This window comes from Sciurus carolinensis, chromosome 5 (assembly GCF_902686445.1).
Source record: "Sciurus carolinensis chromosome 5, mSciCar1.2, whole genome shotgun sequence".
NCBI lineage: Eukaryota > Metazoa > Chordata > Mammalia > Rodentia > Sciuridae > Sciurus > Sciurus carolinensis.
The window spans coordinates 145,857,699-145,883,153 of record NC_062217.1 but is presented as its reverse complement, the minus strand read 5'-3'; the positions used below and the strand labels follow the sequence as shown (position 1 = coordinate 145,883,153).

Genomic DNA, 25,455 nt, shown 5'->3' with positions numbered 1-25,455 from the left:
AATCATCAAACTAGTTTTCTCCCTCTCCCTGCCGCCCCCTCTCTCTCTCTTTAAATACTGGGGGTTGAACCCAGGAGCATTTTGACACTGAGCTACATCCCCAGCCATTTTATTTATTTTAAGACACGATCTCACTAAGTTGCTGAAGCTGGCCTCGAACTTGCCATCCTCTTGCTCCAGCCTCCCAAGTTGCAGGGATTACAGGTGTGTGACACTGTGTCCAGCCAGGTACAAGTTGAGTTTCACCTCCTTGACTAAGCAACTTGTTATCATCTAATGCACCTCTTAATGGCTATACTGTTTATATTTTCTTGTATAATCCACTATCTTCTAAGATAATATATATGAAAATGAAGGAGATTTCATTATCAATGTTTCCTGCCTACATTAGAGTTTTGATTCTGGATGAATAAGATGAATGAGCTGAATCTCCCTACAGACTATAGGTTTAACTGCTTCAGTCATCCATGGTCTCTGCAATATTTCACAAACAACGGTGGATCTGGTCTTTGACTTGTTTTATCCTCTGTGGTCAATCACAGAATCAAATATTTAATAAACTGATGATTAGTCGGTTAATTAACTCTAATCACATAAAATTGAACAAGGTAGAGTTAATTACCATTTAATGGTTCTCTAACTCCATTTGCTCTGAAGAACTGGAGGAGGAAACACTCTTGATATTAAAGAGGAGCTTTTGGGCTAAGCATTAATTCACTATGTCAAATGGTTTTTTAAATAATCTATATGAAAGTTTTCTAGAAATTCAAACAGACAAGGTCCCAATTTAGACGTGTACAATTAACTGAGCAACTAACTTGTGCAATATGTTTTAATTGGTTTGGGTCTGACAGTGTTGGGGACTGAAACCAGGGCCCTGTGGGTGCTAGGCAAGTGCTCTTACCACTGAGCTGTATCCTTAGCCAAGTGGTATCTGTTTAACTCTATCAATTTAAATTTCATGTAAATATTACTTAAGTGTCTCATACTTGTTTCTTCTTTCTTGCAGTAGAAAGGAACTATATGGATTTCTTCCACAGTTCCCTATATATAATAGGTACTAAGAATACATACTGATTTTTGGTACTCTAGGACAACATGAAAGACAAGCAATATCAAGCAGGATGGAATATGCCTCAAATAACATAATCAATATAAGCATGTATTGTAGAGAATACAACGAGAAAACAGCTAGATTAACTATCTGCTACTATAAACATTTGTATGTGTGTATACTAGGACTACAGAATAGTATCTCATGCTAGAAAATCACTCTGCCATTATTGAACTATAACTCCAATCTCTTTCTTATCCCCTACCCTGTGGGGACTGAACCTAGGGGGGTACTCTACCAGTAAGCTGTATCCCCAGTTCTAACTCACTCACTCACTATCTATCTATCTATCTATCTACCTACCTACCTACCTACCTACCTACCTACCTACCAAGCAACAACCAACAGGGTTTCCTACATTGCCCCCGTTGGCCTTGAACTTGTGATCCTCCTGTCTCAGCTCCCAAGTTGCTGGACTGAAGGTATATGCCATCATGCTCATCATCTTACTATAAATTTTCACTGAACTAAAAGGGCAGTGAACATTTAGATGTTAAAAGGATATACCTCAACTTTGAATAAAGCATATTCATGAATCAGAAGCAAACTATGAAATGTTTAATACAAACACACCCAAAATGATGATAAACATGAAAAGGACCTAGTTACATGACTCATGAGTTAGCTGGGCACTGAAAGATATCTATAATCTGGCTCCACCCACTTCACTGGTTACTTTCAAAAAATAAATGCTCTGCTCTATTGACAATGTGGCCCTTCTCTCTGCTTATCCAGAACTATACATTCTTCAAAAACATAGCTCAAGTCCTAACTTCTTATTTTGATATACCAATCAAATACTAGACTTACTAAAGTCTTATAATAAACTAATTTTATGTGTTGGTAGAACAGCCTACCCTCCTATTATCCTTAGTGAATCATTCATGTACCCTAAAATAGCTACCTATTCTGTGTTTTAGCCATGCACAAAAATAGGTTTATCACTTGGAATTAGTCCATTTTTAGGATCAGTAAATACTAAAAGAAATTTCTTTTCCTTTCTAGCTTTCCAACATCCTTTCATTACTACTGTTAACAGCTCATCATACCACCTCAACACAAATCTACAATCTCATGAAATGGTTTTTACTAGTCAGAAACAGAAAATACAGACGTAGGTATATTTCGGTAACATACATCCTTCCTAGCTCAGACAACTGAAAGAGTTTAGAAACAATGACTCTCTTAACACTAGTGAGTGCTTGTGGTGCCCACACCTTGTATTTTATACGATTCTACAATTAAAAGGAAGTAGGCTCCTTGGAAAAATTCAGAGCTGGGACAGTGAAGGCAAAGATAACTCTGGAATGTATTTTGGTGCTAAAAGTATGTAAGTGCTGGGGTTGGGAGGAGGAAAGAAAAGAAAAAAGAGAAACATAAAAGAAAAACATGCGGGCTGGGGTTGTAGCTCAGTGGTAGAGCATTTGCCTTGCATGTGTAGGCACCGAGTTTGATCCACAGCACCACGTACAAATAAGTAAAATAAAGGTCCATTGGCAACTAAAAAAATATTAAAAAAAAAAAAAAAAAAGAAAAACATGCATAAAAGGGCTCTTTCTTTAAGTATTTCTTAGTTGTAGATGGACACGATATCTTTATTTAATTAATTTATTTTTATGTGGTGTTGAGCATCAAACCTAGTGCTTCAAATGTGCTAGGGAAGCACTCTGACTGAGTTACAACCCCAGCCCACGAAAGAGCTCTTACTGGCCTGTGATCATTTGAACTGCAAAATACACAAAGATGGCACTGAATTATAATCCTTAGTAAAAAATAAGAACACATAGTTCATACTGTTAGGTTAAAAAATAAATATGTAACTGGAAGGAAAGAGCGAAGTTCTTCCTTACAGAATTCCAACTAATAAAAACTGAGGAAATAAAGGTTAAAAAAAATCATGATTTTGTCAATATCATATTAATAATATTTTAAGGCAATATTTATCAATGGATGCTAAAATTACTGTATGATGAAAAACTAATATGATAAAAAGAGTATTTAAAAAATTTCATGGCACTTCTCTATAGATATTTATTAAGTAAAAGAGGGAAATAAAAACTTTACAGTACAGAAACTGACAGATAACACCTTCACCAAGTGATCACAGTAAACATGCCTCCATGCTTTCTGACATGGTACACTAAAGATGATACAATATCGTATTATGAAATTCCTGCAGAAAACCTACAGTTGAATTTCAGTCATGAGAATTATCAAGATATACCCAAACAAAGGTAAATTCTACATACCAACCTGCCAGTATTCTTCGTAAGTGTCAACATTAAGAAAGGCAAAGAAAAACAACTGCAGCAGACTAAAAGAAGATATGACAACAAAATATAAAATGTGATTCTAGATTGGCTCCTGGACCAGTAAAAGGATATTACTGGGGTAACTCGTGAATTATCAAAGGTTTGCAGAACAGATAACAGTACTGCATTAACGTTAATTTCCTGATTTTTAAAATTACGTGGGGAATCTGGTTAAAGGGTATAAAGAAATTTATTGTAGGATTTTTGCGACTTCTTTATAAGCCTAAAATTATTGTTATCTTTTTTTTTTTTTAAGGTGCTGGGGATTGAACCCAGGGCCTTGTGCTTACAAGGCAAGCACTCTACAAACTGAGCTATATCCCCAGCCCCTAAAATTATTTTTAAAAGAAGCTTTGAAGAAGTTTAAAAGCCTGATGACTAGGTAATAAAGAATTGTGAACATTTACATGGCATATGTAAGCCCTCAAAACAGCTGTTAACATTACAATTTTTCAAATTTATGAATCCTCCCAACTTCTTAGTCCTCACTTAATAAATATTTTATGTGGTACCTACATTTTGCCCAACTAACAAAAAAGAAGGAAAGATGCAAACAAGCAAGTCAGGCAGTCACAAACAGATTTCTAACATAGCTAAGAGTGGTCCTTTTAAATATGGTCAAGCTCAGTTACCTTCATGTTCTCTCCCTCTTTCCACCTAAGTGATGCCAAGTTCTGTTTCACCTTGCTCCCTACTTACCCCAATCCTGTCCCTACTGTTGCTATTAAGACTGTATGAAAAAACAAATAAAATCCAAGCTATGTGATTCTGTCCATAACAATCTCACTTCCTGACCCTTCCCCCATTTCTTTATTTATAAAAGTGGGACACCTTTAGCTTTATTATAGGTTGTTTTGAAGATTAAATAGTAACATATAAAAGTAACTGGCACAAAGTAGATGCTCATGAAATGTTAGCTGTCTTCCCCTTACAAATTATATCTCTAATCTCTGTAGAATCCTGAAGCATGCCTCAACAATATATATATGCGCTTCAGGATGCTTCATATATATATATGCTTCAATACTATTAGTGGTTTCAGGTATCTAATGGGGGGGGTGTCCCCCAGGTAAGGGAGACTACTGTACTCTCTAGGTGAATCTCTGTTCAAATCTCTGAAAGACAGACTATTTTGTAATTTTTACCTACATGTTTTATGAATATAAGTAATGTATTTATTCTAACAGCCTCAGTATTCATTGAAAATCCAATTAACTAAAAAATATGCAAAACTAACATCTCTTTCTCAAATATCAGACCATTGTTTCTAACTGCTTTTCCAAACACTACCTAGATTATGTCATCATGCCAACCTGAAACTCAGGATTACAATATCACGCTCAATACTGCCACCTTTTGGTTGTTACCATCCTTTCCAGATATTTCTCTGTCCACTCTACCTCCACCTCTGCTTTTTTATTTTGAGGTACTGGGGATTGAAAGCAGGGCCTCATGCAAGAGATCTACCACTGAGATATATTCTCCAACCCTTTTAAAACTTTATTTTTAGACAGGGTCTCACTAAGTGACCTACACTGGTCTCAAACTTGGCAGTCTCCTGTCTCATGATTAGACGGGATTACAGGGGTATTCCATTTGTGTTCAGCCTGCTATTTCCTTCTTCTTCAGGTTTTCTTGTTTTCCTTTCTTTTCAAGTTTAAGCTTTAACACAGTGGATATACTTAATTTCCAGATTCTAATCCTTCTCAGGTGAGATGCTCCAATTTCTATAAAGAATCCCACAACAAAAAGATAAATACATGACAATTTACATGCTCTCGGCTCTTTCCTACTTTCCATTATAGCTGTACGGTCTCTGAGAAATTAATGCCAAAGAAAAACAGTATAGTGTCTAATGAAAAAAAAACAATTTCCTGAAACTAGCTGTTGAGTTGTCAAATGGAAATATACTTTCTACTCAGAAAACTAGTTTATAAACTATAGAACTCCGAACAGTTAAAAAGTGTGTGTGGGTGGGGGGAGGGGTGTTTAAATGCTGTGATGTTCCATAAATTTCTATTTCGGTATTTTCTCCTAAAATATTCATACAATATTTTACCCTCATGGAGTAGCAGAAGACTCTTAATTATATTACAAGGAGATATTGTAATCAATTGCAAATACAGAATGGCTCTCTTCCCAATCCTAACCTGTTAAAAAAGAACCACTCCTCCTTCTACTCTACCAAAATTCATATTAAATGATTTACTCAATAAATAGCTACAATAAGTCAAGATACACATACATACATACACACACACATAAATAAACAGTTTAAAATGATGAATTTCAACTTCAATGGCAGTTTTAACTCAGAACAACATCTTTCATTTTCTGGTCTCTTTCAAACCAAATTAAATTTCAAAACTTCCTCATCATTTCAATGAAAACATACCATCCCAGAGAGTCACAACAACTTTTTTCATGGAGAAAACAAGAAAAAGATGCCACAAAAGAAGAATATTAAGAAACTGTTAATTGGCTACATGGTGACTTTTAGATTTTAAGCAACTTGCTAATAATCAAACAGTGTTATAGTGACTACATGGAGGAGTGCAAAGAAGCACATGGCATGGTCCAGTCTTTAGCAGTTGAGAAAGTAAATCAGGAACACAAACTTCAAACATAGAAAAGGATAAACAGAGTAAGGCAGAATGTTAACTGACAAATAACTGGTTATATAAAGTTTATTACAATAGCAGGAAAGCCAGGCACAGTGGTGCACACCTACAATCCAGCTACTCGGGACACTGAGGCAAGGGGATGGCAAGTTTGGAGGCCAGCCTGGGCAATTTAATAGACCCTGCCTCAAAACAAAATTTTTAAAAAGGTTGGGGATTTAGATCAACAGTAGAGCACTTGCCTAATGTGTGCAAGGCCCTGTGTTTGAGATTTGATCCCCAGTAGTGAACAAAACAAAACATCCCATCAAAAACAAAACAAACAACAACAACAAACAGTGAAAGGTGAAACATCAATAGGAGCATAGAAACACCACATATAGGAAGGGGAGGAGGGGACCTTAAGAGTAAAAGCAAGGGAATTTCAAGTTAAAGAGAACAACTACTCAATGGTATGATCCAAAGACTAGTAAAAACTTGTTGTTTAATACAAATGATAAGACTAAATTTCTTAGATTTTTAGTTTAGTTCAAAGGAAATCATATAGAAGACTAGAAAGAAAAGCAGGCTGAATTGTGCTAGGTACTAAGGCACACTGAGAGCTGGCTGATGAATCCAGAAGACAATGAGAAAGTGACTAAGTACAGGGTAATTAATACTTCCACACTACTTGAAGGGTGGTGGTGGGGGGGTAGGAGTTTAACTTGGTAGTAGCCTGAAGAAAACTAAGAAGGACCAATCATGTATTTCAGTGGTCCGGAAATAATGCTTGGTGTCTCAACTGTGGTTATTACTGTGGAAATGAAAAAGAAGGAAATTCATTAGAGGGAGAAACTGGGAGAACCTGGTCAAGGATTTGAAGTCAGTGTACAGAGGAGGAGGAAGACTCAAAATGTTTCCACTACTTTAAAATAGGAAACACAGGTAGCATGAAAAGAAATACAAGACTGTAAACCATTATTATTAGTTTCAATAAATGAAATATTTCCAAACGAAAAAACTGTGTAACACAAAGCAATGCAATGATATAAGTACAAAGGTTCAGCTAATTTCTACAACTGAACATAATAAACAGCATTCATGACCCCAAAAAATTTTTTATTAAGATATAAACTGCAGTATACCATAAATATATGAATTATTAAATACTTGATCCACATCTATGTCACTGTTCTTTTTGTACTCCAAATGAATCCCATTTCTTGAATTATCATCTAACTTCATATTCAGGATAAACGTAGCATTTGGAGACCTAGTTAATTATTCTGCCTAATGAACTATATAAATAAATGCATGCTGGGACATAGATTTCTCAAGGATAATCAACAGACAAGAAACAGTTTAAAATGCAGTTACTATCAAAAACTGTTTAAACAAATAGAAAAATTATACTTTCCCTTTCCTATAAATCCTCTAACAAAGTGGTTACGTTTTTTAAAATATTATATTACACAGTTTCACAAACTTCTTGGTTACCTTTACTTTATCTCTTCTCAAGCAACAGAACAGACAATTTTCATCAAAAGTCCAATCAGAAATGCCTTCAGGTTCACACTCTAAAAATAAAATGAATAAAAAATTAATAATCATAGTCATATTTTTTAGAAAATAAATCAATTTCAAAAATACTGTTTAACAAAATCTTCACCAAGTAGTAGACAAGCTTCATATTTGTCTTAAAATTCTTGTGGTTCTGGGATTGAACCCAGAGCCTTGCACATCCTAAGTATGTTCTCTACCACTGAGCCATGCCAGTAGCTAAGTCTTAAAATTTGTAACTCAAAATTCTTCACCCAACTGCTCACTAATATGTGCTACTCATACATATATTAACAATATCAACTAAACACACACATAAAAAGTTTACATGGAGGTAGCTTTAACCCTCAAGAAACTTTCAATAAAAAGGATGAGACATAGGCTTAAATTACCAAGATACCATATTTGTCACCATGAAGAATCTGAAATACCAAAAATATTTTGAATACCTTTAAATAAACTGAGATCTTTTAATAATGCAGGTCCAAACAGTCCTTCAAGAATACTTTCAAACTCTGAAAAGGATTTAAAAAGAAAAAAAAAAGAAAGAAAAAAAAATCCATCATCACAATTAATATTCACTATGGTAATATTGATTGGTTGCAAGAAAAATGATGTTTTCTCAAGGATTCCAGATTATTATTATTGAAGGGATGCTGATGATTAATACACAACAAAAATTCAGAGCACATTCAAGAATAAGACCAAAAAAAAAAAAAAACAAGAAAAAAAAATAATCAATGGAAGAATGGAAATTGAGTTTCTCTTTGTACTACAAGATTTTTACATTAACTCTCAAGCTTCATTTTAAAGGGCATCTTTCCCATTGAAGAGTAAAATTATTTCAGATCTTCCAAAATGTTCTAGGATAACCTAGAAAATTATTATTTTTCTGAATACCAACTGAGATCACAGACTTTTTCAAGTTAATAGTTTCTTAAAGGAAAATCCTCACTGAGAACAACTTTCTCTCACATGCACACACAGTATTTTTAAAAAAAGACCTCTGAATTTCATATTGCCAAAACTACTTGTTAGTTCCTTTATGAAGATAAAACCACTAATTATATATACAAGAAAAGATATGAGAAAAAATTCAAATATACCTTACAACACAAATGTTTAAAACTATTATATCCTTTACCATCATGAATAAAATAGAAAATGAAAAAAATTAAGCAATTTTCCTAACTCTATTACCACAAGTACTGCAGGTCTATTTAATGAAAACACCTTGCTATTTTTTCTGGGTTGTTTAAGAAAGAATGGAGAGACAAAAAGGAAGGGATTTAGATTACAGCTTTATACAACACATCAGGAATAATTCTTTAGAGCACTGGTTCCCAAACTACGTGTCACAGACCTCACAATGGATGGGATCAAATACTTATTACATGAATCCATACACACGATAATCATGACCTTTAAAAAGAATTAGTATGTTCTGCACATTTGGTATGCATAATACTTTTGAAATAGATATTTTATTGTCATTAAGAAAATACAAAAAGTGAATTGGGTATTTTGTCAAATAATCTACAATCATCTAAGGAATTGTAATTTTTTTAAATTGTTAAACAGCACTTTCATGTTCAAAATGAAGGGAACCACTAATACTATATAGGCTACTGAACATTTTTGAGGCCCAAACACATAAGTCATTTCTTTACCACAAATACAACATACTAAATATAAAACAATAAAATATGAAAGGTTATGGGGGTAGACAAGATGGTTCCTAAAAATGGCAGTATCTTGTTCATTTGGCTATGACAATAACATTTTAAGCCATCATTGTCAACAGATGTCTCCAGAGTTTGTGTTATCTACATTGTAATTAGAGAATTGATATTTTTTTGCACTATTTTAAAACTGTAGATTTTTCATTTATTATTAGGGGGGCAATTGTTTTTCAATTCTCCTTACTTCTTGCTATCCCCGGACATTAGCAAACTACCCACTCCAACAAATGAGCGGTATGTATGCCTGGTTATTTTATTTACCTACTATAATTAAAACATTTTCCACTAAATTATTATAGTCCTTTGCTCTTCCCCACATTAGGGAGGAAAGAAGTGTTGATGTCAGGGGTTGTGTAGGCAGAGGGCTGGTGGTGAAATAATGAGAAGGAATTGTTAGATACTATCTTAGCCCTGGAACCAGACAGTCTCAATAATAACCAAGTATCCAAGTATCTTTCCAAAATAAATCCCATAGCTTTTCTCCAACTCATAAGCCTTCCTACCTTACACCCTTACAAAAAGGAATTCTGATTTCACAAATATAAAGTATCTCAATATCTTGAAAGCACTGAACACACATTGAAAATATAGTTAAGAGATTACTGGTAGTTCTTACTCTGAAGAGTACATCCATATTCTTTCACCTGAGTTTATTATAACAAATTCTAAATATGCACACTAAGCATAAATTCTTTTTTCTTTTTTTTTTTTGGTGCTGGGGATCGAACCCAGGGCCCTGTAGCATAAATTCTTGAAAAGGAAAAAATGTAAATATAACAAGAAATAATACTATAAAAGAAAAATGCATAAGATGACTATAGAAGACAAAAAATTTAAATTATAAAGAACAGAATCTGAAAAAAGAAAATTGAGAAACATCATAAATAACACAGACACAAAAATCAAATCATAGATCAAAAAAACGTGAAAAAGAAAGACCAAAAGGAAGCAAAGAAAAACCAAAAGTCTGGTCATAAACTTGAAATATTTAACCACCACTAATTCTTGTCAAAATAGTAACTATAAACAAGTCACTCCTCTTTTTTGCTCATACTTACAATACATTAAACCTTACAAATATTATTGATTAAAAATTGTAAAGCTGTATTTTGCTACCCTCTGTTCACTGGATGTTAATGCCACTCAGTTTTATTAATAATAAATATTGAATTTAGCAGTTGCGTAGCAACAGGGAATGTCTTATGTGCTATGCTTGACATTAATAAAAGGCAAATAAGGGAAGAACAAATACATTCAAAATTTATACCATGATCTCATAGAAAAGTCATGAAGATAACAAAATGCCATGGAAAACCAAATACTGAAAGACAGTCATATCATTATGTTCAATCATTAGAGTTTAAAAAGTACCTCTACATAATACAGTACATATAAAACTATTTTACTGTACTTGATTACCTTCCAAAGGATTTCTAGCCAACATTACAACTGGTCTCAAAGTTGCTCTCCAGTCTCTTCCTCACTGTAACCTACAATATCATCAAGACTACTGCTTTTTTGTTGTTGTTTTGTTTTTTAAAGAGCAGGGAAAGTTTATCTGGAGCTCATAGTTTCAGAGGTCTCAGACCATAGACAACTGTTGTCTGGGTCCAAGATGAGGCAGCACATCACAGGGGAAGAGCCCAGCAGAGGAAAACTGCTCAGCTCGTGGAGGAGCCAGGAAACAGAGACAGTAGTTCATACTCCAAAAGCATTGCTTGAACAATGCCAACACCTCTTCAAAGCACATACTGCTTAAAGAACAAATCCCAAATTCTCAACTCCAGCAATCCAAGATGCTTTTGATTTGATCCCAATCTCCCTTCAGTGAGCTTGTTTCTCAGATCTTCCAGCTCATTCCCACAGATCTGGTCAGTTAAGCTTTTTACTGTGTTCAGCAATCATTTCTACTTCCTAATATTTTCTGAAGTCTTTGGATCTCACTTTTGCCCAAATCAATTATCTCCTTCAATTTGCTCAACAAACAGATATTCACTTATTCAACTTATAATAACTGAGAACCTACCAGGGACAGAGGCAACAATGAATAGGCATTGGTGAAGACATGGTGCCTATTCTCATGCAGCTTTGGTTTCTAGTTTTCTCATGTTAGAATTCTCAGATTCATGCCCCCTTTTAAATAAAAGCTAATTGCCTAAAGTCTTACCTGCTTTCTGCCATGTGCAAAGCACTGACTATTTTACAAAATAAAAATTGTCATAGGTTACCCAAACCCTGTGTTTTTCTGTTTTTGTTTTTTTTTTTTTCTTTTTGTGTTTGTATCCTTTTCGTTAAGGAGGCTTACTGCAGGGATTCTAGGAAGGTCTTCCCATTTCCTGTTTCTCTTATACTAGGGCTTTGTAAGTCTGATTTTATCTTCTGATGTAATCAGACAGCTCAGGAAAAACAAAAGATAGAAGATTAACATTTCTCACAAATGTTATCCTTCAATATAAATTATAATCTCTACTATTTTTATTTCCAACCAAAGGGTGGAGAACAGGTTATGAATAGTAGTGACAAAATAGGAACATCAAATACATAACCAAGAAGGTTAATGATATAGACCGTTACTTCTGAAATGAAGAAAGACAATATGAATAGAATGAAAAAATGGTTCATGGGTCTTTAGAATCTCTCCTCTGAGATTAACTAGAGACTTGCATTATGAGAGAGGGCTGAGGAAAAGCAAGAATACTACTTTGTGTTCTGTTGCTATACCAAGGTAACTAAGACTGGGTAATCTTTAAGAAAAGAGATTTATTTTGGCTTATAATTTTGGAGGCTGGGAAACCTAAGTGTACGGTGCTGGCATTGCTGAACTTCTGGTAAAGGCCTAGTACTGCTTCACCTTGTGGAAAGCAGAAGGGCAAGTGAGCAAGAGCAAGAGGGAACATGAAGAACTGATATGCTTTATATCAACGGCTCTCATAATAACTAATACAGTCCCTTGAGGGGGAGAACTCAGTAAAAGAAAAGCATTATCCATGCAGATGAGTTCTGTCCCATTATAATCTAAACACTTCCCCTAGATCCTGCCTCCTAACACTGCTGCTTAAGGAATTTAGGTTCTAACACATGAACTTTTGGGGTCACCTCAACCAAAGCACAGTATATCAGAAAGTTGGCAATTTTTATATCAAGTTTCCCTGGATTCTGTTCTCAAGTTTATATAAAGCTTTGTGCTCAGAATTAAAAAACAAAACAAAACAAAAAACCTCAGGGCTGGGGATATAGTTGTTTGTAGAGTGCTTGCCTAGCATGCAAAAGGCCCTGAGTTCAAAAAACCTCAACCTTCAATAAAGTAGTATTTTGTAAAGTATCGTTTCAAAGGTACTTGCTGGTTATAATAATCAATTAATATATTAATAAACAAGGAGCAAACTGAGAGTACCTGTAGTTCTTTGCCTAAAACTCAAGAGTAGAGGCTGGAGTTATGGCTCAGTGGTAGAGTGCTTGCCTAGCATGTGTGAGGCACTGGGTTTGATTCTCAGCACCACATATAAATAAATGAATAAAATAAAGGTCCATCAACCCCGTTAAAAATATTTTTTAAAAAAAGAAAATGTTCCTTTAAAAAAAAAAAACAAGAGTGTATAACTTGCCGCCACCAGACCGACCTTAATACAAAAGGAAGCCACAAAATTAAAGCAAAGTAAAAGCATTAATCAATCTTTTATATGCTAACCAAAATAATGTAAGGTAATTAATCCCTTTTAATTGATATTCTGACTATCTCAGTATGTCATTCAACCAAAGAAGTCTTGATGAACTTCTATAGGGGTAATGAACAATGTTCCACCACTCTTTTCCTCATTTCTCTTGACAGTCATCCCACTGCTGGTTCACTACATTCGTTAAGAGTTCTTCCTCTCCCCACTGAGCTTCTGCTACCAACCCATGTCCCCTGATGGTCCGTATATGCTGGTCCAGTTGTCACTCTTACAATTACCAAGCCCAAGAATGAAAATAAAACCTGACCAATAGACTATAGAGGAACAATTTAATCACAACTAATTATCCAAAGTAAAAGAGAACTAATGAAGAAAAAAAAAAACTAAATTATAAATAGCATTTCTATTGCAACCAGGGAACTTTAAAAAAGAATTTTTTTAAAAGATCAAGTTTTTTAAAAAAGAGAACAAATGTCTTGGGAGGAGAAAAAAACAAAACTGTCAAATATAGTCATATACCACCTAACAACAGTTCAGTCAACAACACATTGCCTATGTGACTACGGTCCAGTAAGGTTATAATGGAGGCAAAAATTACTGCTGCCTAATGATAATCATAGCTGTAAACAAAAAATCCTGTGTGTGTAATGAGGTCACTGGTTTGTATTTCCTGCAGTCAGCCCTTGACAACCTGGGGGTTAGGAGCACTGACCTCAAATCAAAGCCCAGTGGAGAACATAACTTTTGACTCCTCCAAAACTTTACGAACAGCTTGCTATTACCTTTCTGGTAACATAATTAATACATATTTTATAAGTTATATGTATTACATACAGTGAAAAATGTGTGAAAACCATGAGAAATCACTTTTTATAGAAATAAAATTTACCATAGAGCTAAAGCACTCTCTTGGAGATGATTAACATCACACAGAACATGGAGAATCCTTGTAATTCTGGAGTTCACCATAACAGTAATAAGACGCAGCTACAAAACTACTATAGTACTACAGTATTACTACAGTTAATACTGCATCAAATACTTATTTACATCTCTGTAAATGAGATGTAAACTGCAAATGGTACAGTGTATGGTGTCTACACATACATTCTGATCATTCTTAACTTTCTATAACAGACTGCTACACATTTTATGGTACTAAAAGATAAAATGGACTACTCCCTACATGTATTTAAGCATTCATGACATACCAAGCATTTCCTTAATATTTCCAAGTTATGTAGTTTGTCTTCAAGTGTTTTTAAATTATCACAAATCTCCAAAAATTAAAGGTATAAAGAAATTGACATATAAGTAGACTCATGTAAGTTCAAACCTGGGCTGTTTAAAAATCATCTGTACTATATTTTTATTGTTATTTTAGAGTGTACTCCTACTTAGAAAAGTTTGCTGTAAAACAGCATTTTGTATTTTATTAGCAGCAGCTTCATGTATGTTGCACTTACCACTTCTCAAGTGTAACAAGAAGACACAGCAAGTAATTGATCTACTTTATGTAGCCAATCTATTATTTGTGGATACTGGCAAAACAGACATTTCTAGATAGGCTCTAATTTGAAAAGTAAAACTGCCATTCATTCTGGGGGTGAAGGTTACTCAAAGTAGTTTGGATAAAAAAAAAATTCAGATTAAAGATTCAAAGAAGGGAAAACACTGTTTATGTGTTAAAGAAATAAGTCAGGCTACCAGTCCTTATTTTAAAAATCTTCTTTAGTTATTGTCTTCATTTTCATAGTATTTTTATTTGTGCCTTTCATTCCGTGATGAATGTTACCATTTTTTTCCTTTTTCTTCTAATACCCACTCTTGACTTTTTTATCTTTTCTATTGTTTGTTCTTATTTCAGTAAATGTTGCTATAATTTCTTTCATTATCTATTTTCTATGGTTTTATTTTGTTGTATTTCTTTTAATATATGATAAAAGATTTATTCACTTATTCTCAGGTTTTCTTTAAAAAATAAATATGGAGATGACCTAAGGGAACCAGAATTTTATTTTACATAAACAAGTAGTCTAGGATAAACAAAAAGTGGTATATCCATATAATGGTATAAAATTACAATGTAGATGAATAAACCTTTAAAACATTTTAATAAATGTAAAAAGCCAGACATAAAAGACCACAGTTATGAGTCTGTTCATGTGAAATGTACAGAAGAGGCAAATCTACAGAGACATTCCTAGGGTTAGGAGTGGAAAAATGCAAACAACTGCAAGTGGGCACCACAATTCTTTTTGTAGCAAGGTCAACATACTAAAAATCAGACTGCAATGATAGTTGCACAATTCTGTGACTGTTATAAAAATCAGTGCACTTTACTTTAAATGGGCAAATGTAAAGGATACAAACTATATCCAAATAAAGCTGTCAACAAAATAATAAGTACTTTTATATATTTCTAGTAAATATTTTTCATGATTTAAGAAAATCTAGCCTCTGAGAGCCAGTTTTGTGACTCTTAAGATGTATGGATGAACAGCTGATTTAGAGTTGTAATTTTAGGCCGAAATCTTACTTGTTTGCATGCTATGTTAGGACACTTATAAAAGTCAATAATCACATAATTTTAAATTAGTTACAAGATTTATTTTTTTGTAGAAGTTTTAAGTCAATATCTAAATAAAAACAAAAATTTTAATTTATAGTTACAAATGCTTTATGAAATGATCAAATTTACTAAAATTTGCTATAGAGAAGAATGTATATTTAAGAAGTACAATGTATATTTAAGTTTTAAATTTACAAATTTAAATAACTGTGAACATAAGTTAAAAATCAAAGAAGGTATGTGTTATCTCCTCTATATACAAAGGTACCCCATAAAGGAGATTACTTGTAAAATCTCATATTTAATAAGAAGGGCCAGTAAAATGTTTATACAGAGCTCAGCAGTGTGAGAATACAGGAGATATGTTTTAAAAACATGTTCTGCCATAAAGATACTTATAATTCTAGTCAAGGAGTAAAAATTAATACACTATCTACTATCATGCAGACACTCTAATCTCTATCTCTTGCCTCAGAGCATATTTCTAATATGCCCACTTCATCTTGTTCCCAGATATCCAATACCTCAAAAAGCAAATCAAAATCATTTTCTTTCTTTTTCTACAACTCAATCATTGACTGCTGAATTTCTTTCCATGAAAATGACATCACCAATTCTTCCTCCATTCCAAGTAATTCAGATTAGAAATCTCTAGCAGTCATGATTCTGTTAAGTAAGGGAGTCTTCCAGTCAGAATTCTGTTCATTCTATTTCAGAAAGATCCCACCAAATCTGTTCTTTTACATTCCTAAACTTAGGCCATCACCACTTCTTACCTTAACAATTATAATCAATGTCAGTCTTATTAATAACATTTATCATTAATTGAGCCTTTATGTGATACCATGCAAGCACTGTGATCAGGTACCTCATATACAATGCAACAAAATCTTCAGAGGAACACAGTGAAACAATTATTATTGCCACTTAGTACAGGTAAGAAAACTGAAAAATCAAAGCAGCTAAACTATTCCAACTACAAAGAGGTTTAAAAACCAGGACTTTGATTCTAAAACCTAGGCTCTTTTCACTTTATTACATTACCTATTAATGATATCTTTGAACTTCTAATTCATCTTACTTTTTCAGCATTTCCCTACACCATTATCTCTACCAGAACCCATCCTTCACACTGCTACTAAACTTTATTCTTTTTAGATTTTAAAAACATTTGATGCCTTTCCACTGACAATACTGAAGACTTTAATTTCCTAGATGACTTCCAAGATCATAGATCTGATCTCATGCTACCTTTCCAGTCTCCCCTGCTATCATTTTCTATATAAAGTGTGCTCTAGTCACATATATGAATCACTACATACATTTCACTGCTTACACATTACATTTCAAAGCTTCCACATCCTTTGAACATAGTATGTCCTCTGTCTACAATGTTCTTACTACAATACTCAATCTAGTAATTGCAGTGCATCCCTTATCTCACCAAGTCCTAGGGCAAAGTTAGGAACATCCTTCATCAGTGCTGAAGTTATATTACGTATAAACTAACTTTATTTACTTATATGACATTTAATCCACTAGATTTAGGGCAAGTACCTGAAGCTTATTCATATTTTAACATCAACTTGTTCCTTAAAAAGTACAGTCCTCAAGAATGCATGTACACAATAAATGTTGGACGAATAACACCTTTTCTAGTTCTTATATCCTTATAGTTAATGACTGGTGGAACATTTTCTGATGACTCCATTTTGTGTGTCTGGCATGCTGAAGAAATATAATAAAACAGAAGCATAACTGATATTTTATGGAAAAAGGATGACTTTCTGTTTCAGCTCAACTAAGTCCCCTGTAACTACAGACTAAATCCATAAACCCAGAACGTAATTAAGGGCTGTTTTTGCTGACCAAAGAACAGAGAGAAAGGCAAACTTTTTTTGTACAAAGTTATAATCACAGCAAAAATAGAAATAAATTGAAAACAATATAGGTACTCAAAAATAGTGGTATTAATAGGGAAAAGGAATACATATTCAATAGATAGAACATTTCCAAAATAATTTCAAATCATTATTCATATAAACACACACAATGCCATAATGGGATTCTAAGATGCTAAGTAACCAAAATCACAAAGACAGTAAGTAGCTGGGTGAGTTGGAAATCTGAGGTCTTTGGGAATCTAAGGGCAGTTTGGGTTCATTTTTTTGTTATATCTAACTGTCTTAGGTGGAGTAATTATGCTTAGAAAGAAGCCATTTAAATGCAAATCTGAAGTTGATTAGGAATGAGTCAATTACATCAGCAGTTCAAAATCTCTAGGCTACAATCCCTTAGAGAACCTCAGTCATTACAAGGTCAGTAAATCCACATGAGCACTGCTTATAAATTGAATAAAAATGTGCCTGCATACACAGTCACGACTCTTTTGAACACATCTTGCTGTGAACAAAAAATATGAAGGGGGGACAAATGACGTAAATGAGGAGGAGGAGGAAGATGGTGGTGGTGGTGACAAATGTGTAGTTTAGGGTAAACAGGAGTAAAAGTAGAAAAACAGGGTCAAGTCAGAAGATAAACCCTGGTAAACCTTTACAGATAGCACTGAGAAGTGCTGGGGAAGTGCTGAGTGAGGAAGAAGGCATTTAAAATGGTTATGGTTTAGATATGGTTTGGGTGTGCCCCGTGCCCCCAAGGGGTTCATGTCCTGGAAGCTTGGTCCTCAGTATAGGGATGCTTAAATAGTGGAATCTTTAAGAGGTGGGGCCAAGTGGGAGGTTATTAGTCGCTGAGAAGAATTAATGCTTTTCTCATTGGAGTGTATTCTCCTGTGACGTTAGGGTGTTGAAGGGAAGCCTGGCATATACCCTGAACAACTCTATTCTATGCTTGTAGACATGCTTCTTTTGCATGCAGCTGGTTCTCTTTCCGCTTCTCCACCATGGTGTAATAGCCAACGGGCCCTGGCCAAGGTGCAGGTACCATGCTGTTCTGACTCTTCAGTCACCAGAAGGTGAGACAAATAAGCCACTTTCATTTACATGTTACCCAGTCTCAGTTATTTTGTTATTGCAACACCAAACAGACTAAGATGAAGAAAAAGAACATTTTCTGAATTAAGTAAGGGAGCATACCACATTCAAAACAAAGTTTTAGGCAGAGGGAACGACACTGAAGCAATCAAGATATGGTCTAAAGTACAATATATGTGAGGGAAAAAGTGGGAGATAAGGCCAGAGATCTAGAGGCCAGACCATACAGGCCATGGTAAAGGGCCTAGAATTAATTTAATAGAAATCCATTAGAGTTTTATATTTGGGTAATTGTAAAGGTAACATGAACAGATTTTATTAAGATTACCAGGTGGTAACACAGAGAATAATTATAAGATAAGGCATTATAAGGTGAGTGTTATTGTAACAGGTTTGGCAAGAGATACAGTGGGTTAAACTGGAGCAGTAGCAAAGAAGGTGGATAGTAACTAGACATACAATATATTTTGAACATAAAATCAACTTGCCTTGATGATGTACTGTTGTAGAAAAAAAAAGGGAAGGCATTTTTAAAAGATAACACTTAATAGGGCTGGGGCTGTAGCTCAGTGGTAGAGCACTTGCTTAGCATGTGTGAGGCACTGGGTTCAATCCTCAGCACCACATAAAAAAACAAATGAATAAAATAAAGGCATTGTGTCCACTTACAACTTAAAAAATTTTAAAAAGACACTTAAACTTTTGGTCTGTAGAATGAGTGAATGATAGTTAAGTTTTCTAGAATGGAGACAACTGAAAGAAAAACAGGTTTAGTAGAAAGCTAGTTCAATTTTGGATAAGCCTCTCAGATATCAAAGTAGTACATGTAGAGGCATCTGGATAGAGGAGTTTGAGTTAAGGATGTAAAACTGGGGATCAGCAAACTATCAACAGAATTTAAAGTCTTGCATTTAGATGAGGTCATATTAAATAAATGAGGGCAGATAATAAAAAAAGAAAGGAACAAGACTGAATACTGGAGCCTCCCATTCCTAATAGTTCATCCCAAAATTTAAAAATTAAGACAGAAAAGAGACTAAAATTTAAAATCAAGCCTTATTTATGGTTTTATCCCCACCATATAGCCAACAACTTGGTTGTAAGTATTGAAAAAATACTAGCTGGTCTGAACAAATAACTATACATATCTCACTAAATAAAATCAGTGTGTATCTTACTCCATCCTCATTCCACACCTGAGATGATTTTTGGAAGCAAATACATTTCTTTTAATATAATCAAACACATTTTAAAATAATAAAATACATTTAAATGTATGTAATTTATATATTAAAAATCATTACTTCATACCATACTTCCAAAATTCCAAAATTCCAAAATGTGGCCATACAAAAAATAAAATCTCAGTATAGAACCTGCTGCAATAAGCTTCAGCATGTTTTAGAAATTTTTAAATTCTACCAAAGTTTCAGTTATCTTTCAGACATATACTTATTTATATAAAGTAAACTCTTACTAGTAATCCCCCGCTCAAACACCTTCAATGATTACCTATTGTTTGCAAAATAAAATCCAATCCTTTAAAGAGTCTGGCTTTTAAACCCTTCCAACACACGCTAAACTCCCAAGTATACTCAATTCAAGTCTGTCTCTCAAACATACCTTGCTTCTCTTTGTTCTGATCCCTCTCTTCACTCTTGCTTCTGTCTAAAATATTCTTCTCTGAAATCTCAATAGTCTTTTAAAATTAAATTTATATATGTATATATATATTTTTTAAGTTATTGATGGACCTTTATTTTATTCATTTATTTATATGCAGTGCTGAGACTCGAACCCAGTGCCTCACATATACTTGGCAAGCATTCTACCACTGAGCCACAACCCCAGCCCTCTCAATAATCTAAATCCTATTGTCAAGGTCATAGCTTCAAAGTCCCTTCCAACTGTTATCTTATTTCTCAAGTGATTTCCAGGATAGTATCCTTCACTGTATTCCCCCTTCATTTTCAATATGAAGGGACATGTTTTATGTATTCAAGTGAATTTTATAATCAATGTTGTATTGTAATAGAAAGAGCACTATTACTTCAGGAAGTAAGAAATGTAGTGGTTAATGTAGTGGATTCCTGAACTGAAATTTTTGATTCTCCAGTTTTGAACATTTATTAGTCCTTTTAAAGCCTCACTTCCTTGGCTTTAAAAATTATTTCTAGGAGGATTAAACAAATATTTGCTAATTGTTTAGAATGGTATATGGAAACACATTAGAAACACTCTATTATTAAGTGTTGGAAGAAAAACAGAAAGCAGAGAGGTTGTATTTTTGTTTTTTAATTCCTCTTTGGTTCCCTATGATTTATAAAACATGTACAACATGTACATACAACAATAATTATAAATCTAAGTTGGTGGGTAAACAATGTATAAAGATTTAAGGGAGAGAACTACATTATGACCAAAATATTTTGCATATTACTGAAATCTAATTGTTATTCATTTAAAACAGACTGTTAGAAATTAAGATGTTAATTACAATGCTCAAGGAAAACACTAATAATTTAAAATGTATAGTAAAAGAAATGAGGAGGGAATAAAAATGGTAACTAAAAAAATATCTGTATGACACCAAAAAAAGGCAGTCATGAAGGGCTTGAGCAAAATCCATGAAAGCTATTTGGGGGCGTGGGGGGGTATGGCAGAGATACTTCTTTACCAGCAATTACATTAAGTATAAATGGAGCAAACTTCAATTAAAAGGCATGAAAGGGCAGAATGGATTTTAAAACATGATCCAACTTCATGCATTCTATCCACTTTAGAGCCAGAGACACAAAAGAAGTTGAAAATGAAAGAAAAGAAAAAAGTGTACGTAAGCTATAACCAGAAGAGATGGAGTGACTATACATTAGCCCCCTTTTCAACAAGGGACTAATTCCAAGATTTCAAATGGTGGCCTGAATCTATAAATTATTACTGAATCCTAGATGCACAATGCTTTTTCCTATACATACAAGCTTATAATTAAGTTTAATCTATAAACTAGGCACAGTAAGAGATTAACAATACCTAATAAAAAAGAACTGTAACAATGTAATGTGATAAAGTTATATGAAGGATTCCTCTTAGTCTAAACCTACTCTTGAATCTGTATAATCATTCCTTATTTACAATATATGGCTTGGTGTCACTCATTTTGGGGAATAGCTTGATTAAGTCTTTGTATTGGCTCAATACTTCCTGGTAAAACACTTTGATGTTAAATGAAAATCATTTTCTGTTCATGCTTTCCATCCACCAATTTAATGCCTTTTCCATTTTAACTGAGCATTTATCATTGTACACTGTGGCTATAATTTACAGTTCTTAGTGTGATGGCAAAACTAGCACCAATTTCTTGTTACTGCTTCACAATTTCACATATATATCTATTGTTTTTACTACAGATCTTAACAACCTTAGCATATAATTTTTTTTCTTTTTTAATAGTCAAGAACTTTCACCTTTTCACTTAAAGGAAGCACTCTACAGTTTCTCTTTAGCATACTAGAATTGCCAGCATCACTACCCTTGTGCTTTGGGGCCATTAAGTAAATAACATTAACTTGAACACAAACACTATGATACCATGATAGTTTATGTTATAACTGAGATAGTTTCCAAGTGACAGGAGTATATACAGCCACGGATATGCTGGACAAAGTGATAATTCATGGCCCACCAGATGGTGTGAAATGTCATGACACTACTCAGAAGGGCACTGAATTTAAAACTTATGAACTGTTAATCCTAAAATTTTCTATTTTCGGGTTATAGTTGGTTGCAGAGAACTGAATTTTGGCAAGCAAAAAACCTTGTAGAGGGAGGGAGGGCTACTGTATTAATATCAGATGAGGGCTGGGATATAGCTCAGTGGTAGAGCACTTGCCTAATATGTGTGAGATATGGGTTCAATTCCCAACAATGCAGGGGGAAAAAAGATAAATGTATCAGTTGAAACAGATGTTGCAATGGTCTGAATGCTTGTGTACCTCCCTGCCAAGCCTTTATGTTGAAATCCTACCCCACCAATGATAGTATTAGGAAGTAAAGCCTTTGGAAAGTGATTAAATCAAGATAGAGAGTCCTCGTGAATGGATTAGTACTCTAATGAGAGAGACCATCATGAATCAGAAAGTGGGCCCTCACCAAACACTAACTCTACTTCCCATAGTCTCCAGAACTATGGGAGATTAATTTCTTTTGTTTATAAGCCATCCAGTCTATGGTATTTTGTTACAGGAGCCTGAACAGACTAAGACTACGAACTGACAGGAGTAGGTAATACTATAACGAATATCTAAAAATATGGGAGCTGCCTGTCCACTCAGTACTGTGGGTTGAACTCAGGGTTCTTGACCTACTACATCCCCAACTCTTTTCATTTTTTGTTTTGAGACAGGTTCTCACAAAGATAACCAGGCTGACTTCAAACTTGCTGTTTTCCTGTTTCAGCTTTCTAAATTGCTGGTTACAGGTTATGTGCCACTGTATCCAGTATGGCAGCTGTTTTTGGAGTGGATAATTGATAGAGACTGGAAGAGTTTTTGTTGTTGTTGTTTTGTTTTTATTTTGTGGTGCCAGGGATTTGAACCCAGGGCCTTGTGCTTGTGAGGCAAGCACTCTACCAACTGAGCTATATCCCTAACCCGAGACTGGAAGAGTTTTGAGGTACATGCTTTAAAGAGTTTTGTTGCCAAGAACAAGTTGTTATAGGTGATTATGGTGAGGACTTAGGAAAAGAACAGAACCGAGAGACTGCTTCAATCTTAGAGAATAACTATTAAGCAGTTATGAACAAAATTTTGCTAGAAATACAGACAGTAAAGACTTTTCTAATGAGATCCCAGAAAGAAACAAGGGACATGTTACTGAACAATAGAGTTGTTAGTCCCCTTGTTATGAAGTTGTTATGGTTTAGATATAAGGTGTCCCCCAAAAGCTCATGTGCGAGACAACGCCAAGAACATTCAGAGGTGAAATGATTGTTATGAGAGCCTTAATCCAATCAGTGAATTAATTCTCTGATTGGGACTGAGTAGTAAGTGAAGCCAAGTAAGGTGTGGCTAGAGGGGGTGAGTATTGGGGGGGGCATGCCTTTGGGGTATGTATTTTGTGTATCTCTGCTTCCTGATGTCATGTGCTGACACTCTTCTGCCATAATGTTTAGCCGCACCTCAAGTCCCGAGGAATGGAGCTGGTTATCTATGGATTCAGATCTCTGAAACCGTGAGCCCCCCCAAAAAACTTTTCCCCCTTTAAAATTGTTCTTGTCAGGTCCTTTGGTCACAGCAACAAAAAAGCTGCCTAAAACAAAAGTGGAAAAGAACTTGGCTGAACTGTGTTCATGTCCTATGTTTTGCAACAAATCAAACATGTGAACGATAAAAATGAATGTTTAGCTGAGGAAATAACTAAGCAGTGTTGAAGGAAGACCTGGTTCCTCCTGACTACTTAGAGGGAAAAGGGAAGAAATTTTTTATCAAAAGGAGAAAATAGATGAAAGATTAGGCAAATTCTAAGTTTACACATTTATACAGTATAAGGAATGAGAAACATGTTTAGTAGAGAATGTCAAGGGTATGGCCAAATAACCATCTGATAAAAAAGACTTAGTCAGCTAGTACCTACCACTCAAGTTAAATTGTGAAGGCTATTCAGAAAGCAGGCTATCCTTCTCACAAGACCAGGATGAAGAAGCCCTAGCTAACACAGGACCATAAAGAGCTCCCAACAGGGCCAGTAAAGTCATTCACTCACACACAAGTCATCCTTGGAGAGCAATGGGTATGTGACTCAGATACAGACCTGCCAAAGAGGTTGGTCTATTAATAATAGGTGGGGGAGTACCAACCTATTGGGTCCAAAAGATGGTATCCTCCCTATCATCTTCAGTGAGTCTGGAAGGAGTATGGGGTATCAGGAGAGATTATTCTTGGGCCTGAAGATTTTATATTGTTTGCCCTACTGGATTTTAAACTTGCTTAGGGCCTATTACCTCCTTCTTTGTTCCTATTTCTCCTTTTTGAAATGGGAATATATATCCTATACTTACCCCACCAATATACTTTGGAAGTATATAACACGTTTGATATCATAGCAAATATATTTAGAGGAAGGGTGTATCCTAAGGTCTGGATGTTTGTGTCCTCCCCCAATTCCTATGTTGAACTCCAAATCCCCAAGATGAAATGGGATTAGAACATGGGGCTTTTACGAGATCAAAGCTCATGAGAGCTATTAAAACAACTAAGTAGTGTCTCAATAAAAGACTCCCAAGAAAGACTCTTCTTTTTTTGGGGGGGGGGTGCTGGGAATCGAACCTAGGACCTTGTGCTTACAAGGCAAGCACTCTACCGACTAAGCTATACAGCTATCCACGAACTAGGAAGCATGCTCTCCCCAGATCCCAAATCTGTCAGAACCTTGATCTTGGCACTCACAGTCAAAACAACTAAGGAAACAAGTTTCTTTTATTTATAAGCACCTGGTCTATGTTATTCCGTTATAGAAGCCCAAACGGACTAAGACAGACATTAAGATAAAACCTGTTAAAAAGACATAGTATGTAATGATAAACAGTCAATCCATCAAGATTTAATATTTTTAAAACATTTGAACTTAATGACAGATTTCCAAAATACATTAAAACTGACAAAACTGAGGGAAAGATGGGTCAACAAAAATATCTAGACTTAAACATCTCACATTTTTTAAACTTTAAATCTTTCATATGTTTAATAAAGTGTCAATCATTGGAAAGACATTATCTGATGTGTAAATGCATCTCATTTCTATAATACAACCTTTTATATAGCACTTAGACAAAGTTGGAACAAAAATATTTAGTTTCATACTTAGAACTTTCATCTATTCGGGGTTGGGGAG

General features: G+C 34.5%; 1 protein-coding gene across 14 annotated transcripts in view; it reads right to left on the bottom strand.

The window, feature by feature from the left end:
• Positions 1-25,455, bottom strand: part of Lcor (ligand dependent nuclear receptor corepressor) — a 127,191-nt gene that overhangs the window by 61,416 nt on the left and 40,320 nt on the right. For 10 of the 14 annotated variants that reach the window (XM_047553915.1, XM_047553917.1, XM_047553925.1 and 7 more), the window contains one exon: positions 7,524-7,603. In XM_047553915.1, coding sequence (XP_047409871.1) covers positions 7,524-7,603 — 80 coding nt within the window. Of the gene's footprint in view, positions 1-7,523; positions 7,604-8,035; positions 8,102-25,455 lie in introns of all 14 variants that reach the window. The other 4 variants (XM_047553921.1, XM_047553922.1, XM_047553912.1 and 1 more) reach the window with 1 other exon arrangement.